At 39.3% G+C, this 16,479-nt stretch overlaps 1 protein-coding gene across 6 annotated transcripts in view; it reads left to right on the forward strand.

Moving 5' to 3' along the window:
* LOC131406510 (endophilin-A3) overlaps nucleotides 1-16,479 on the forward strand; it is a 536,830-nt gene that overhangs the window by 124,901 nt on the left and 395,450 nt on the right. For 5 of the 6 annotated variants that reach the window (XM_058542563.1, XM_058542561.1, XM_058542562.1 and 2 more), the window contains 2 exons: nucleotides 695-798; nucleotides 1,946-2,055. In XM_058542563.1, the coding sequence (XP_058398546.1) occupies nucleotides 695-798; nucleotides 1,946-2,055 (214 nt within the window). Of the gene's footprint in view, nucleotides 1-694; nucleotides 799-1,945; nucleotides 2,076-16,479 lie in introns of all 6 variants that reach the window. The other variant, XM_058542566.1, reaches the window with a different exon arrangement.

Genomic DNA, 16,479 nt, shown 5'->3' on the forward strand with positions numbered 1-16,479 from the left:
CACGTTACGCTTCCCCAGGTCTCCCAGGCTTTCTTATGTGACATAGCTTTTATATTTTATTTTTTCACATCCATTGTAATTTGGTCACAAATTTCATGAATGTCTTGATTCATGGGAAAGAGAGATGCCAGAGTCTTTATAGTTCATTCCTTTCAGCCCTATGCTTCAGGGAAATGATTTTGTGCCGATAGCAACAAAAACTTATAGGGGGCTGGCAAGTCTTTGCCCTGGCTTCCCTTGTTATCTGAGAATAGCTTAATTTACTTAGTCTCTTGATTTGACTTAGCTAGAAAGTGCCCATAGATACACTTCACTAAGGAAGCAGTTCATTTACTAAATGTTGGCTTCACTTGTAATTGGAAAAACTTTATCTCTTCGTTTTCAGATCCATGAACTTTATAGCATAAAAAGCTCCTGAGGGAGTCCATCTAATTGGAAAAACAGGCATTTTATTACGTCAAATAGAATTCATAATCACAAGTAAATTTGAACATGTTTTTCCAGCATATATAGCTCTATACCATAACCTGCGTGATTATTACGCAGGGCTCTGAGATGAAATTAAATGCAATGGGCTGGAGCCGAGGCAGACATGGGGCTTCCCTGCGAAGCTGGGTCTTTGCTGCTGGTCTCCTCTGTGTGAGCATTACATAGGTTCTGGCCTCCGTGGAGTAATTTTCCACTTCTGCTGCAGGTAGAACAAGTTAGCCAGCTGGCCGTGTTTATAGAGGCAGCGTTAGACTATCACAAACAGTCCACAGAGATTCTGCAGGAGCTGCAGAACAAACTACAGATGCGGTAAGAGCCTTCTCGTTCATTGCAAGTCCACGGTTGCGAATTAAAATCAATCAGATCAGTCTCTCTGTCTCTCCGTCTCCCCCTTCCCACCGCCCCACTCTGTTTTGAATTTTCTTTAGCTGGCTTTCATGGTTGGGTGTGGGATAGCACTGAGATAGTAAATACGTGGCTTTGGCCAGTAGGACAGAACTGGGAAAAGGGATCTGGCAGCTTTTCTCCTTTTTCTTTTCACTAGAGCCCTTTTTTGTGACCCGTGTTTAGGGCAACCGGACAAGGTTGCTCACCCGCCTGGAGTCTAGCCCCTACAGAGCTGACCTGGCTTCACCGCTGCCTTGATGAGCTTTTAGTCCTCCATTTACAAGCTGAGGGTTGCGATGGCATATCCCCTCCTCCCCACCGTCTAAGGATGGGGAGAAGAGTGAAATGATATTCAGAAAGTGTGCAAATATCTGGAAGAAGATGTGTTTTAACTTCACCAGTACAACTGTGAGGCCGTGTTCATAATACTGACTCAGAGAGGTATTGAAAGAGTGAAAAATACCTTCTGAGTGATCAGAGAAAGATTGCTGTGTTCCTTACGACTTTCATGATAATATATTCTATACTTTTCTGAAAATTAGTGATATCATATATAGTATGCGCCATAACCCTATTAATTAAAATATTGGGTTAAAAAGACTACCCTATTTTTTGACCAGGTTTGATGATAGAAAGTTGTTTTACACAGAATTATGATAATGAATACATTTGGAGGGATTTTTGCTTACATGAATGCCGTAATTATAGAGGGAAGACAAAGGTGTGTCCGGTCTCTGAAGCATCCACTTCTGTAGGTGGCTGGTTCTTCTAGAGCTCACGTGAGCGTATGTAATAATCCTGTCTCTACAAGAGGAGAGGGAGAAAGAGCAGCTGGCATTGTTGAGTGCCCAGTGCACCGCTGGCTTTTGAAGTAGGTAGTTGAAAAACTGCACTTGGGGTAGCACATCTATCATTTTGGGCTACTCAAGAACCAGTGTGAAAACCATCCCCTTCATGAACCACCACCTACCACCTAAGGTTGTAGGCTCACCAAGGCAGAGCAAATGCGTGTCTGGAGGCTTTACTTTCTTCCTTGGATGTCTGACTCCTCTTGAAATGTGTGTTACAGAATAGCGGCTGCTTCCAATGTCCCCAAACGAGAATACAAGCCACGGCCCATAAAGAGGAGTCCTAGTGAGCTCAATGGGGTTTCCAACACGTCTTCAACAAAGACAACAGGTGAGATGACCATTCTGTGTGTGCTGAGGGTGCCATTCTGTCAGGAACTTCTGGAAGCATCTGCTTACTGCTCGTTGCTGTGTTCTCTGTGAATGCACTATTCTTTGGGAAACCCTGAATTTCTTTCTTTGATTGTTTGGTGAATCCCTTTTTTCCTCCAATAATGCCCCTTTTCCTGCCCTGGGTTTCAGGTGCTTATATCAGTTTTTGATAACCAGCACCAGGAAGAATTCCATCACTTTGCTTATTGCCTTCTCATGTGTTAAACGTTGGCTGTAGAACCAGCGCGCTACGTTATCCTTTATATTTAAATTTTTAACTCTTTCAAAATAGTTTACTGATTTTTTTTTTACAGTTTGAGTTAGCGTTTGTTGAGTACCTGCTGTGTGCTAGTCACTGTCTCAAGTGCTAAATCATTATTTTTAATTAGACAACTGACACAAATATATTCTTGAAAAAAATAATCAAGCTGAGAAAAACAACATGCAAATAGTATAAATCATGCTGTAGTTTCCTGTGATCATATAGTCCATCCCAGTCCCCTCCCTAGACGGAGCCACTGTTAACAATTTGGTATGAACACTGTCATATCTATTTATGTGCATATATATGTACACTGTGTACACGCAGTTTTACTGTTCCACAGCTTGCTTTTGTAAATGTGTCCCTATTTGTTGGAGTTTTTTTCCATGTCATGCATATAAGTCTATCCCACTGTTTTTAACGGCTTCACAGTTTTTCATTATGTATACCATTTCCCTATTAATGGGCATTAAGGCTATTTCCAGTTATTTGCTAAAAGGATTACCCTTCATCTGCCTCCGCATGCTGATGGGCAAGTCTTTGTTGGAAAAGAAATTGCTGAGTTAGATTGAATGCAAGTTTTCAGTGATAGTAGGTATTGCCAAATTACCCTTCAAAATGGCTACACTACTATGAATGTAGGAATACCTGCTTTCCCCATACCCAGGTCATTAGACTTTAGTTTTTGCTAAGCATTCATGGGTAAAAATGGTGTTCAATCTTAATTTGCCTTTCTGTGATCACTCACGAGGTTGAGCATTTTTTTCTATATTTTAATTTGCCATTTATATTTTCTCATGTTGAATTGTCTGTTCATGTAATTTATTCATTTTTCCTTTGGGTAATTTACTTTGTCTTATTGATTCATAAGAATTCTTTACATATGAGGATTTAATAGTTTTTCCCTCAATTTATTGAGTGTTTAGAGCTCTTTATACATTCTAAATACAAATCCTTTGACATATATGTGGCTTGCAAATGTTACCTTTCACTCTGTAGCTTCTTTTTATTCACTTAGGGTTTTTGAAAGATCAAAAGTTTTTAATTTTGATGAAGTCCAGTTTATCAGTTTTCCTTTTAAGATCACACTTTTGATGTGAAGTCTGGGAATTCTTTACCTAGCCCTAGATCCTGAAGATTTTCTCCTAAAAGTTTTACACTTTTTCGTGATCCATTTTGAGTTAATTTTTGTATAAATGTGAGACTTAGGTCAAAGTTCACTTATTTTGCCCATGAATTTTAAAGTGCTCTCCATAACACACACTGCCCGTAGAAGCTGCAGAGTCTGAGCTTCCTTCCAATGCTACCGCTATCCTTTAAGGTTGTTTTTGTTTCCATTAAAAATAAAAATGATTGGAGTAATATGTATTTGTAGTTTTAAAAAGAAAATGGTCCTACAAAGTTTTCCATGAAAAATAGCAGTCTCCCCTTCCACTCCTCTCCCAACCTCTGTTTCCTCCTCTTAGAGGAAACCACCTCTAGCTCTGTCAGTCGTTTGTTTACTATTTAGCTCCATTGTTCTAAATAGTATACTTGTATTGCTATTTCTTGATTTTTCGGTTTTGGATAATATCTGTTGATTTCCTGATATGGAAGATGAGGATTTAGCTTCCTATCCTTCAGTTTCCCATATCTCCTTCCCCCACCCTTCCAATTTACTTCTGATCACTATTTTTGTTAAAAAAAGTTCACTGTGTAGCCATCACTTTGATCATGCAGGACTCTTAAAATGCCTTTTCTCCACCGACTGCTGTTATTTTAAATGCAGTTGCCTCTACCTCTGGATGATGACATGGGGCAGGCCTGGTGACTTTTCTGGTTCCTCTTGGATGATATAAGTTCTCCAGTCACTTGAGTGTGTAACTGCAGGTTCATGCGGTAGTCAGAATGCTAAGACTGATGCAGTAGTCAAAGCTCCATCTTGATTTGAAGTTGGGCTTCTCTCCTCAAGTCTAGCCTGTTGTAGTTGTCAGGGGAGGGGCTGTGTTGGGCTTTTTCTCTTTCTCCATCTACCACTTCTTTTTTTTTTTTTTTCCAGTTTTTTTTTGAGATGGAATTGATATATAACATTGTGTTAGTTTAAGGTGTACAACACAATGATTTGTTATATGTATATATTGTGAAGTGGTTACCACTACCACTTCTGTTCTTAAAGCTCCAGAGAACATATTTCAAGCTCTCTGAGGGGTATTAAAAGTCTCTCTCTTTGATTTGACATGAAATAGGAAGAACAGAACACATTCCCCTCCTCCATACTCTCTCCAAAGATTTCTCTAAAAATTCTTTCTAGTCTACATCTCCTGACCTGTCTATGGCATTGATGTGAGTTGGGATTAAGAGTCATAAAACTGGTTCCTTCCACCTCTTCTGGTTTGGTTTGTTTGTTTGCAAGTTCTACATGGTCATCTTCTGCACATCAATTTTTTTTAAAACTGTTCTGGGGCCTTAGCCATAACTTCCATTTTTGTATCCTGTGACAATTATTTACAATGTTATGAGCATAAAATTAATATTTACTGTGGTATCGCATAGTCTACTATCATTACATTTCCATTCTTGTACGGCTTTTTGTTGTCTTGATTACTGTAGTCTTGAAGTCACATAGTGTTAGTCCTCTAACTTTGGTCTCCTTTTTCAAAGTTATTTGGGCTATTCCAGTACTTTGCATTTCCCTACGAATTTTTGGATCAGCTTTTCAATTTCTACAAAAAAACCATGCTCAGATTTTGATTTGGATTGGGTTGAATCTATAAATCAGTTTAGGGGGAATTGACAGCTTAACAATATTGAGTTTTCAATCTTGAGCACAATCTATTTTATTTTTCATTTATTTAGGTCTTCTTTAATTTCTCTCAGAAATGTTTTGCTGCTTTTGGTATATAGGTCTTGTACATTTTTAAATCAGTCTCTCGATATTTCATATTTCTGATATGATTGTAAATAGCATCTTAATAAAATTTGTTCCCAATTTTTTTCATTGCTAGTGTATAGAAATACAGTTGATTTTTGTATGTCAGTCTTATATCCTGCATCTTGTTAAATTCACTTATTAGTTATAGTAGCTTTTTTTATAGTTTCTATAATTGTCCTATATAGATTATCATGTCATCTATAAATAAAGACACTTTTAGTGGATGTCTGGGTACCTTTTATTTGTTTTTCTTGCCTTTTTGCAGTTGCTAGAACTTCCATTATAATATTGAATAGAATGGGTAGAGTGGACATGCTTGCCTTGTCCTTGATGTTAGGAGACTAGCATTTAGTATTTCATAATTAGGTATGATGTTAGCTGTAGGTTTTTCATAGATGTTTTTTTTTTGGTGAGGAAGATCAGCCCTGAGCTAACATCTGTTGCCAGTCCTCCTCTTTTTGCTGAGGAATATTGGCCCTGGGCTAACATCCCTGCTCATCTTCCTCTACTTTATATGCGGAACGCCTACCACAGCATGGCTTGGTAAGTGGTGCCTAGGTCCGTGCCCGGGATCTGAACCTGCAAACCCTGGGCTGCCGAAGCGGAGCAAGCGAACTTAACCACTACGACAACGGGCCGGCCCCTTCATAGATGTCTTTTATCAGATTGAGGAAGTTCCCTTCTAGTTATATTTCGCTGAGAGTTTTTATCAGGAGCAGATTTTGGATTTTGTCAAATGCTTTCTTGGCTTCCATTGAGATGATCATAAATTTTTTAGTTTTAGTTTGTTAATATGGTGAATTACTTTAAATTAATTAAATCGAACTTGCATTCCTGGGATAAACCCTTTGTGGGAAAGGTTTTTTTAAAAATAAATTTAATTTTAGAATAGGTTTAGATTTACAGGAAAGTTGTGAAGATAGTACAGAGCATTCCCATATACCCCAAACTGTTTTCCCTGTTATTAACATCTTATTAGTTTAGTACATTTATTTTAATTAATGAACCTACATTGGTACATTAATATTAACTAAAGTCCATACTTTATTCAGATTTCCTTAATTTTTACCTAACATCCTTTTTCTGTTCCAAGATCCTATCCAGGATGCCACATTATACATTTAGTCATCATGTCTCCATAGGCTCCTCTTGGCTATGACAGTTTCTAAGACTTTCTTTGTTTCTAATGAGCTTGGTAGTTTCAGAGAGCACTGTTCAGGTATTTTGTAGAATGACCCACAATTGAGATTTGTCTGATTTTTTTTTCATGATGAGACTGAGGTTATGGATTTGGACAGGAAGACCACAGAGGCAAAGTGCCATTGTCAACACATCATTTCAAGGGTACATCCCATCAACATGACTTGTCACTGTTGATGTTAATCTTGATCACCTGGCTGAGGCAGTGTTTGTCAGCTGCCTCCTCTGTAAAGTTACTCTTTTTAAAAAGTTTTCCCTGTGCAGAGGTTTTTAACTACAAATTCAATTTTTTTATAGCTGTGAGGCTATTGAGGTTATCTGTTTGTTCTTGAGAGAGCTTTGGTAGTTTGTGTCTTTCAAGGAATTTTTCCATTTCATCTGAGCTGCCAAATTTATTCGCATAAAGTTGTTCATAATATTCCCCTATTATCCTTATACGATATATAGATTTCGTAGTGATGTCATCTTTCTCATTCATTACTGATTGGTAATTTGTATCTTCTCTCTTTTTTTCTTGATCATTCTGGCTATAGGTGTATCAGTTTTATTGATCTTCTCAAAGAACCAGTTTTCTATTTCATTGATTTCTCTATTGTTTACTGTTTTCTAGTTCATTGATTTCCACTTTGATATTTATGATTTCATTTCTTCTGCTTATTTTTGATTTCATTTGCTCTTCTTTGTCTAGTTTCTTAAACTAGAAGCTGAGGTCATTGAGTCCTTTCTTCCTTTATAATACATGTGTTTAGTGCTATAAATTTCCCTTTAAGTACTCCTTTGGCAGCGTCTCAAAGATCTTGATATGTTGTGTTTTCATCTTCATCCTCGTCAACATAGTTTCTAATTTCCCTTTTGATATCCTATTTAACCCATGGTTTATTTTGAGGTGTTAGTTTCTGTATATTTGTTTATTTCCAGATATCTTTCTGTTTTAGATTTCTAGTTAATTCTGTTTTGATCAGATAACATGCTTTGTATGAATTGTATCCTTTAAAATTTTTTGAGACTTGCTTTAAGGCCAAGAATATGATCTATTTTAGTAAATGTTCTTTGTGCACTTGAAAAGAATGTGTATTCTATTCTTGTTGGGTGGAGTGTTTTATAAATGTCAATTAGGTCAAATTGTTTGATAGTGTAGTTCAAATCTATATCCTTACTCATATTTTATCTATTCTTTTCTGTTAGTTTTTGGGTAAGGGTATTGAAATCTTTGCTTGTAATTGTGGAGTTGTCTATTTCTTCTGGCAGTTCTGTCAGAAGTATGGGAAGATTGGTTATATTCCCTTCCTCTCCCTTCCTTCTCACTGACCCTTTTAATCTGATTACTCATATTGTTTTTAATCATGGGAAATTTTTTTCTTACTGCTTTAAATATCCTTCTTCTCTATTGTCTCTGTTTTTTCCTTTTAAAGATCCTATTAGATGTTGAAACTTTTGGCTCCTCCTTTATGTCTCATCTTTTCCTTCTTGGTTTCCATGTCTCTGTTCTTTGACTCTGCGCTCTGAGGAAATTTTACCTCATTATTATTTTTCCATTGACTGGACCCATTTATTTACTTAGCCTATATATTGAATTTTTTTATTCCAATCATGTTAGCTTCCTATTGATACTGTAACAAATTACCGCAAACTGTGTGGCTTAAAATAACACAGATTTATTATCCAAGTGTTCTGGAGGTCAGAAGTCCTAAAATCAAGATGCTGGTGTTCCTTCTGGGGGCTCTGGGAGAGAATCCATTTTCTTGCCCTTTCTACCTTATAGAGGCTTCCTGCATTCCTTGGCTTGTAACCCCTTGTTCTATGTTCAAAGCCAGTAGCATAACATCTTGAAATCTCTGACCTCTGCTTCCATTGTCAATTCCCCTTCTTTGACTCTGACCCTCCTGCTTGCCTTTTATAAGGATCCTTGTGATTACATTGGGCCCACCCACGTAATCCAAAGTAATCTCCCCATCTCAAGATCCATAGTTTAATCACATCTGCAAATTCCCTTTTGCCTTGTAAGGAAGGTAACATACTCACAGGTTCCAGGAATTAGGACGTGGACATCTTTGGGGGGCTATTATTCTGCCTACCATACTAATATTCAAATTTTTAATTTTAATTTTACAAGTAGTTAGATCCTTCATCTCCCTCTGAGAATGTTAATTATACTTTGTAAAAAGTCTTCATTTGATGTCTCTATTTCTTATCTCCTTTTGTGTTCGTTGAGACCTGGTGTCTATTTTATGAAGTCGTTTCTCATCCATTGTTGATGATTCTCGGCTCTGTGTACTTTTTATTTGAGAGTCCATGTTAGTTTGCCTATAGTGCTGTGTCTGTTACTGCTGACTACCTCTCGTGGTTAAGAGGAAATAAGGGCTACTCTGCTGAGTGAGGTGTACTGGTTTCTTGTTTTCTGTGTGTTTGTGCCCTCATGGCACTGCCCCAGCTTTCTACTTCAGATCCCCACACTCAATACTCCTTTCTGGACACAGATGCCTAGGCTCCTGGGTATTTGGTACAAACCCAGGATGGGAGGACTCACCTGGCTGCTCTTTTCCCAGAATGCCAACTAGTCGTCCAGCTTCCAGTATCCACTTACTCTGAGCTTTGGGCATCCTCAGAATCCGTTTTTGTTGCATTCCTCTTTGGGAACCATTTTGAACTTCATTTCCTCCATCTGCTGCTTTCCATCTTTCAGGTATATCTTGTATTCCTCATGATTTCTGGTCTTCCAGCAGTGTTTTTTCTTGTTTTCCAAAATTATTTGGAACTTAAAAAATACCTATTTTATAATTGATAGTGATTCAATACATGAAAGGAAGGCTGAAGTCTTGTACTCAATCTTCCCTATTAAGACAAACTTCCCCTAAGTCATTCAATATGATATGTCCAACCGGATGCATTTCTCTGCTGTTACCCGAGATGACTTTAGGTGCTAACTGGATGTAGACTTAAAGAACTTTGAATCACATCATAAGAAAAGTATTTTTTTTTTCAATTCTCTTTTAGTCATGCTTATTTCAAGGAGATAAAACCACAGTTTTCTGCTGGAATATTTTGTTTTCTTTTGTTTTGTTTTTGTTTTTTGGGTTTTTTTTTTTTTTTTTTGAGGAAGATTGGCCCTGCACTAACATCTGTTGCCAATCTTCCTCTTTTTTCTCCCCAAAGCCCCGGTACATAGTTGTAGAGTTGTAGCTCTTCTATGTGGGACTCCGCCTCAGCATGTCTGGATGAGCGGTGAGTGAGTCTGCGCCCAGGATCTGAACCAGCAAAACCTGGGCCACTGAAGCAGAACACACGAACTTCGCCGCTACACCACCAGGCTGGCCCTGTGCTGTAATATTTTTAATGTTTAATTTTAACAGAGAAGATAAGCCTCAGACTAAAAGCTTTTTGCAGGCCAGAGTGCCTAGCTAGAATTTAATAAAAGTGTCTGTTTTCCATCATAATTATTCTCATGGTTACAGTCTCTTTGTGGTACTAATTTTCAATTTTCATTTTTGATGTAGTGTTTCATTTAAAGTTATTTGAATAAAATTGATTTCATTAAAATACTATCAAGTGGATATTCAGGCATAGTTCTCTGGTAGCACTAGTTTCTGTTTAAAAAAAAAAAGACCCCAAAGTGCAACCAATGCTCAACAAAATAGGATTTTCTCACTCTTGCAGCAATCCAGGGGGAATATTACAAGAGGATGAGTGGTTCTCATCCATGGAGTCACTCAGGGGCCTAGGCTGATGGCTGCTCTGCCATCTTCATCATGTGGCTTCCAAGTTGTCCTAGTTGTTGGCACTCCAGCCAGCAGGAAGGGAGGAAAGAACAAAAGTCTGTGCTAGACATTACCATGTGAGCCAGTGAGACAGAAATGATACACTCACGTTCCAGGGATGAGTGCTCCATCAAAGGGCCATGTGTAGTGGCACAGCAGGTGGGAGATGCAGTCTCTAGCAGGGCAGCCACACCCAGTTACTATGGGAAATACACAGCAAGCTCTAGTCCATAACAGTGATGGAATTCTGCTGGACAGGAATTGCATTGCAAGGACTCTACTGTGGCAGTGAAAGAAGTTCCTTGACTAGACCCTGCTTCTGCTCTCTGGAAGGTGGGGGGAACCTCTTGTCCTTTATCCTATGGGCCCCTAGATTGGCCTCCTCAGAAATCTTTCATATCTTCCAAGGCCACATCTGAAGTGGACTTTTGGAAAGCTGCCTTCTGTGGTAACTGTGCTTACTGCTACTTAGGGGCCTTGAGGGTTCCTCAGTGTTCAGTAGATGCAGATGTGTTCAGGTCAGGCTTACACTTCCTCTCACAATTCAGTGCCTTTAAAAACTTAGTGAGCTTCTGATCTATATCTCCATCTTCCAGGTGCTGGTGTCACATCCAAGGTTCTTTCTTAGGTATAGCACTTAAGACTGTTCCTTTCTTGACTCACCTATGCTTCCCTCTCTTTAACTTGTGTAGTCTACCTTGAAGCCATCTGAAACAACAGACTGGAGTGGGGAGGCAATATCTTTAATTTAATCTTTGCTGCAGAACTGAGTGCCTTCCTTTGTTTTAGAGAGGTCTCTGAGAATGATTTGGAATAACAATCTGCTTATCTTCTGTTCTTTGGGGTACACAAGCGGTTAGCTTTTCTAATGCGCTGGGACCCAACCTTTGATTTTTCTCTCTTCCCTTTTATTTTTGCTTGCAAACTGGGCAATTCTTGTCTTTCATATAATAACTTTCTAGATGCATCAAGGAGTAGCTAACATACACTAACATTCTGTTTATCCAACTTCTTTCTTTAGAGCTTCTGGTAGATAGTATGCTTACAAAGTTATCATAGACAAAAATTTTACCAAATGTTTTGACGTAACTTAACAAGGGTCACCGGCTTTCAGGCCTGTTATTGCTGTTTCTTCTTCATCACTGCCTTGCCACAGAGTCAGTGCCATGAATTTTAGGTTTTATTATGGCAACACTCCACTTTTGATACCAGTTTCTCTATTAGTTAGGGTAATAGTAGCTACTGTTCCACAGAGACTCAAGAAAACAGTGGTTCAAACCAGATAGAAATTAAGAATGGAAGTCCAGGGCCAGAGATTTTTCTCTCAAGAAAATGGGCCAAAAGTGGCTCACATCACGTCCCCTCCCATCCCACTGGCGAGAGCTAAGTCACACGACCATGTCTAGCTGCAAAGGTTGGGGGAGAGGTGAGCTGGAGAGCCACACCCTACCTGTGATTATACTATAATCATCATATTATATTATAGTGTAGGATATAGTATATTGTACTATAATTACTGTGGGAGAAGGGACAAGTAGGTTTTGGTGGCCGGCTTGCAGTTTCTACCACATATGTCTACTCCAGATTTATTGTGGAAGAAAATGTCTGTTCTGTCACTCACTGACATCTCTATGGGGTCCCACATAATTCATTTCTAGAGTATTAGAATGTGGTACCATGTACGTTCCCACACTGCTTGTGGGAATGAACATTAGGATAACCTGGGGGTTGGCAAAGTTTCTGTAGAGGGCCAAACAGTAAATATTTGAGGCTTTGTGGGCTGTGTGGTCTCTGCTGCGATGAGTCGACTCTGTCGTAGCGTGAAAGCAGCCATAGATAATACGTAAATGAGTGGACGTGGCCCACAGGCCATAGTTTGCCTTTTACTCTCAAAGTTCTCTTATTTGAATGAAAATTTATTGTTTCTCTACTTTTTATGGCTTTTCTTTTCTATTTCTGGTCTGGAAAAACTTTATTCTAAATACATATATTATTGTAAGCTGCTTCAAAAAAAGACCATTTCTGTTTAGAGAGAGCTGGATATAAACAAACTGACTAAAAACTTTGAAAATGAGTCCAACCCCACCCCCACCCCCAGTATATTGTATCTGAATGAAGCAGAACAAACAGAACCCAAGACCCCAGGGCTCAATCCCTACCCCATCATCATTACCCTTCCAGCCTGCGTCCAAGCACAGGGTAGATCTTGGAGGCAGGACTTTGAGTCAAGCTCCCAGGACACCCTGCTCTCGTCTGCCATGAGAGAGCAGTCAGCTTTTCTTTGTGAAGGTGCCTCCATCTACCAGAGGGATGCTAAATGTGACCTCTCAGACTAACAATGTGGAGAGTGTTGTACTCTCTAAAAATGGAAAAGTGCTTTAACTAAAGTATCACTTAAGGGCATAAGGGCATGGCGTTTGAGTGCTGAAAATATGCCAGGTATTATTATTTGATGTTCTAGATACATAGCTCATTTCATCCTCATAACAATATTACAAGGAAGTGATCATAATAAAAAATAAAACAGTAATAAATAATACTATAACAACATAGAAGTTACACTTGTTGAGTACTTGCTATGGGTCAGGTAATGTACTACATACTTCATACACATTTCTAGAACTATTATTATCCCCATTTTACAGATGAGTAACTGGAGGCTCAGAGAGATTAAGTGAGATTTTTCTCAAGGTTGCAGAGCCAGTAAGTAGCAGAGTGGGGCACTTTACCTTATAGATATTTCATTTGATATCATTAAGAAGGAATACTGGGGAATATTATAAAATGTTCAAGAGCATCAGGAATGATTTATTTCCAAGATTTTTGATCAGAGGGAATCTGTAACCAACAGGTGGTCGCAAAGGCAGTGTGTGGTATGCATCTGACTTGGAAGAAGAAAACATTGATACGACAGTGCGTTCTTCAGGTTCCTCCTCCAGACCGCATGCCGGCGCTTTTGTGCCCTCCTTCTTGGCCAGAGCTCAGTCCCTAGGCAGATAAGTTGTTAGAAGGGTGGTGGCCAGCCAGAGATCACGGATGTGCAAAAGATGGCTTTAAAGAAGGCTCACTGTCCAATGACTGGATTCTCCGCTGCTGCAGAGCCCTCCGTGTGCCACTGTTTGACGTGTGTGCCTGAGCCCCTCCCAGGCTGCCTCCTCTAAGTTTCCCTTGGCCATAGCTTCAGTCCCCAACTCCAACCTCGGGCTTCGTTGATTTGTGGGTGGAATTTGCAAGTGTAAAGAGGTCCTGTACTGTTTGTTTCTAAGGCACAGTTTCAAAAGAAAATGGCATTTTATAGCCTGCATTAATGGGAAATGACTTTCCATTAGGATTCTGAATGATTTGCACATAATGTTTATAAAGTGAAGGAAAAATGTCAAGCATTTCACTAACAATTTAAAGCAAAGCTCACAGGACTCTGCCAGAAATGAATTCCAAGAACATTTTCTTCATCATTTCTTCTTTCTAAAGAAAAAAAAATGGGAGATGAAAGGAGGTAGGTCAATTAGGCAGAATCCATCAGGGGACTGAGATGGAATCTTTGATAATATCATTTCTAGGTACTTAAGAGAATGAATAAAGTAAGCCAAAAATGGAGAAGGGGGGCGGGTGTGGAAATCACATCTTGAAATGATGGATTACAGACAAAATCCAAGTTTAGGCCCTGGCTAGGAGAAACCACGGCCTGTCCAAGCCCGTGAGTCTGGGGTCATGACGCTTCATCAGGATATGCTGCCCCTGGGTCCCCAAGGAGGAAAGGAGGCCAAGGAAAGTCCTCGAACTGAAACGTGTGCCTGGGTTGTTCCCAGAAAACCACTGGTTTTGAAGAAAATAGTGAAGGAACTTGTGACCTATGCTCAAGTGTCTTTCCTACCCAAGGGTAATTTTTTTCAGACTCCAAATTGTCACTTACTGAATTATAAGTTTAAAGATTAGAGGACCAAGTATATTTTACATTTTTTATCAACTCGTTTATTTATAAGGTTTTTTTTTTTTCACTGAAGTTCTTAAAGAGGCTACCACTTTATATAATCACAACTAAGGGTTAATGTGCTCCAAACTGGGATCAACTTTAAAAATGTGGAAGGCTGAGATTAGAGAACAAATGTGGGTTCCAAATGTGTGCTACAGGCATTTCAGAGCGAGGCCAAATAAATCTCTCCAATGGCTTATATTAAGACATTCTAACTCCCTTTAGGTATAAACGAGACTTTTATAAGTTTCTTGACACTTCTGTGGGGGCTCGGAAATAATGTCTAGAGCCCAAGTCATTCCCCTCACTGGGGCAAAATCTCTAGGATTACATTAGAAAATAAACATTTGTTCAAAGGTAAAGTGTGAATTTTGAAAATTAAAGAAGACGAGCACTTTGCAGATAGAAATATATGCATTTTTTACCTAAATTTCCGAAGAGGAAATTAAAATTTCACACAGCAGTGACAATGATGATTGCTCAGTCAGCAGGCTATTTCTCACTTTTCTCTTTATTCCCTCCCACTCTTTTCTTCTGTTTTTTTTTTTTTCTGTCCTGCCTCTGGCCCCCTCCCACCACATCCATTTCTACGTGTTTTCAGTGGTGGCTCAGAGTCAGAGTTATTGACAAGACAGAAATGAACCAGGAAACAGGAGCCCCACACTGTAGCCCAGATTCCGGCACTTGTTAGCTGTGTGACTTTGGGTGAGTTTCTTAACGTCTCTGGACTGATTTGAACTTGCCCCTAAATGAAATGACTGATCTTAAGACAGTCCAAGGTTCTTTTCCAGATTTAATTCTGTGGCTGCAATATTTATCTTTTATGAGTACTTAGCATTCTTATAAATTTGAAAAGTGCACAGGTTGAACATTTTCTATATTTTAAAAAATATTTTAAAAAATTGAAATGTGAACTATGATTATTATTGTTGATCAGTAGCCATTGATTTGAGAAAGGGGAGGAGCCCTTCTCTTGTTTTTCAGTCGGAAGGAAGCTTTAGAGGGAGAGATTTTCTCATTGCAGGGAACGGCTTCCTGTGATTCTTCTAAATCATCTGTAGAACGAGTCTTTGGAAAGCCTGTGAGATGTAACTTCTGTCTCAGTTGTGGGGATTTTAACACTACTCCTCTGAAATGGTTATATGATTATATTATCTCAAATGCTGCATATTTTAGGGTCTTCATGCCTATTCTGCAATGATACATTTGGTCTTTAGGATAAAATTTAAAATACTATCATCTAAAGATTAACATGCGTGCTTATGTTTTTTAAAAATAGCGTAAAGTCCATTGTTTCCAGGAATAACACATAGGGCAGCTGTGTTGCAGAGTTCCGGAGGGCTTTCTGCTTGAATCCACACGAATGACACACCCAGGAGTCGTCCAGTGGGTGTGGCCTCAGGTGCACACACTAGTGCCAGATTATGGGAATGAGGGACACAGGGAAAGTGTAAGAAAACAGTGCCAGGCCGATGATAAATGGCTGACACCAGGCCTGTGAGTCAGGAGCACAACAGGAGGTGAGTCTGTAGCCAACTAGAGACACTCGCCCTGTCCAAGGGGGCGGCCCGTCGTCCACAGCAGTTGCTTGTTGCCTGAGAGTCTGGGCCCAGGATAGCAGCCTTTCTGATTTTTCAAGAGAAGCCAGAAATCATATATTTATGTGCAATCTCTTGATTTTTAAATATTGGTAACTAATCTACATTGCACAAGGCAAGAAGCAGGCCAAATAGAACACTGTCTGCAAGCTGAGGCCTGGGCCAGTGGCCCGGAAGCCACCTCTGATTTGTCCTCCCCTTTCCCTTCACTCAGAGTGGCCAAGGCAGCCCACGAGCCCTGGGCCTGGTTGTAGTGGAGGGGTCACCTCAGGAGCCTTTGAAAAATAAATGGACCACAGCTTCTGAGATTTCTGCAAAAGTCATCTCAGTAGATAAGTCAAGGCTTTGTAAAGTGGGGGGCACACACTTACTGTTAACTCATCTAATATGACCTGTGTAAGTTGTGGAGGATTGGTGTTCAGGTTAAAACAACTTACACATGCTTATTTGTATAGATTATGATGATTAAGCTTGAGTTCTGTTGACAAGTAATTTTAATAAGTCCTATCTCCTATGCTAAATACAGGGTTCTTACTTCTGGAAAGACAGTTCATAGACTTTCACTATACTTTACTTAGTAGTTTAGTACTTAATTGTCTTAGTTGGCTTGCGCTGCTGTAACAGAATACCAGAGACTGAGTGGTTTAAACAACCAACACTTATTTCTCACCGTTTTGGAGGCTG

The sequence above is a fragment of the Diceros bicornis genome, chromosome 5 (genome assembly GCF_020826845.1).
Source record: "Diceros bicornis minor isolate mBicDic1 chromosome 5, mDicBic1.mat.cur, whole genome shotgun sequence".
Lineage (NCBI taxonomy): Eukaryota > Metazoa > Chordata > Mammalia > Perissodactyla > Rhinocerotidae > Diceros > Diceros bicornis.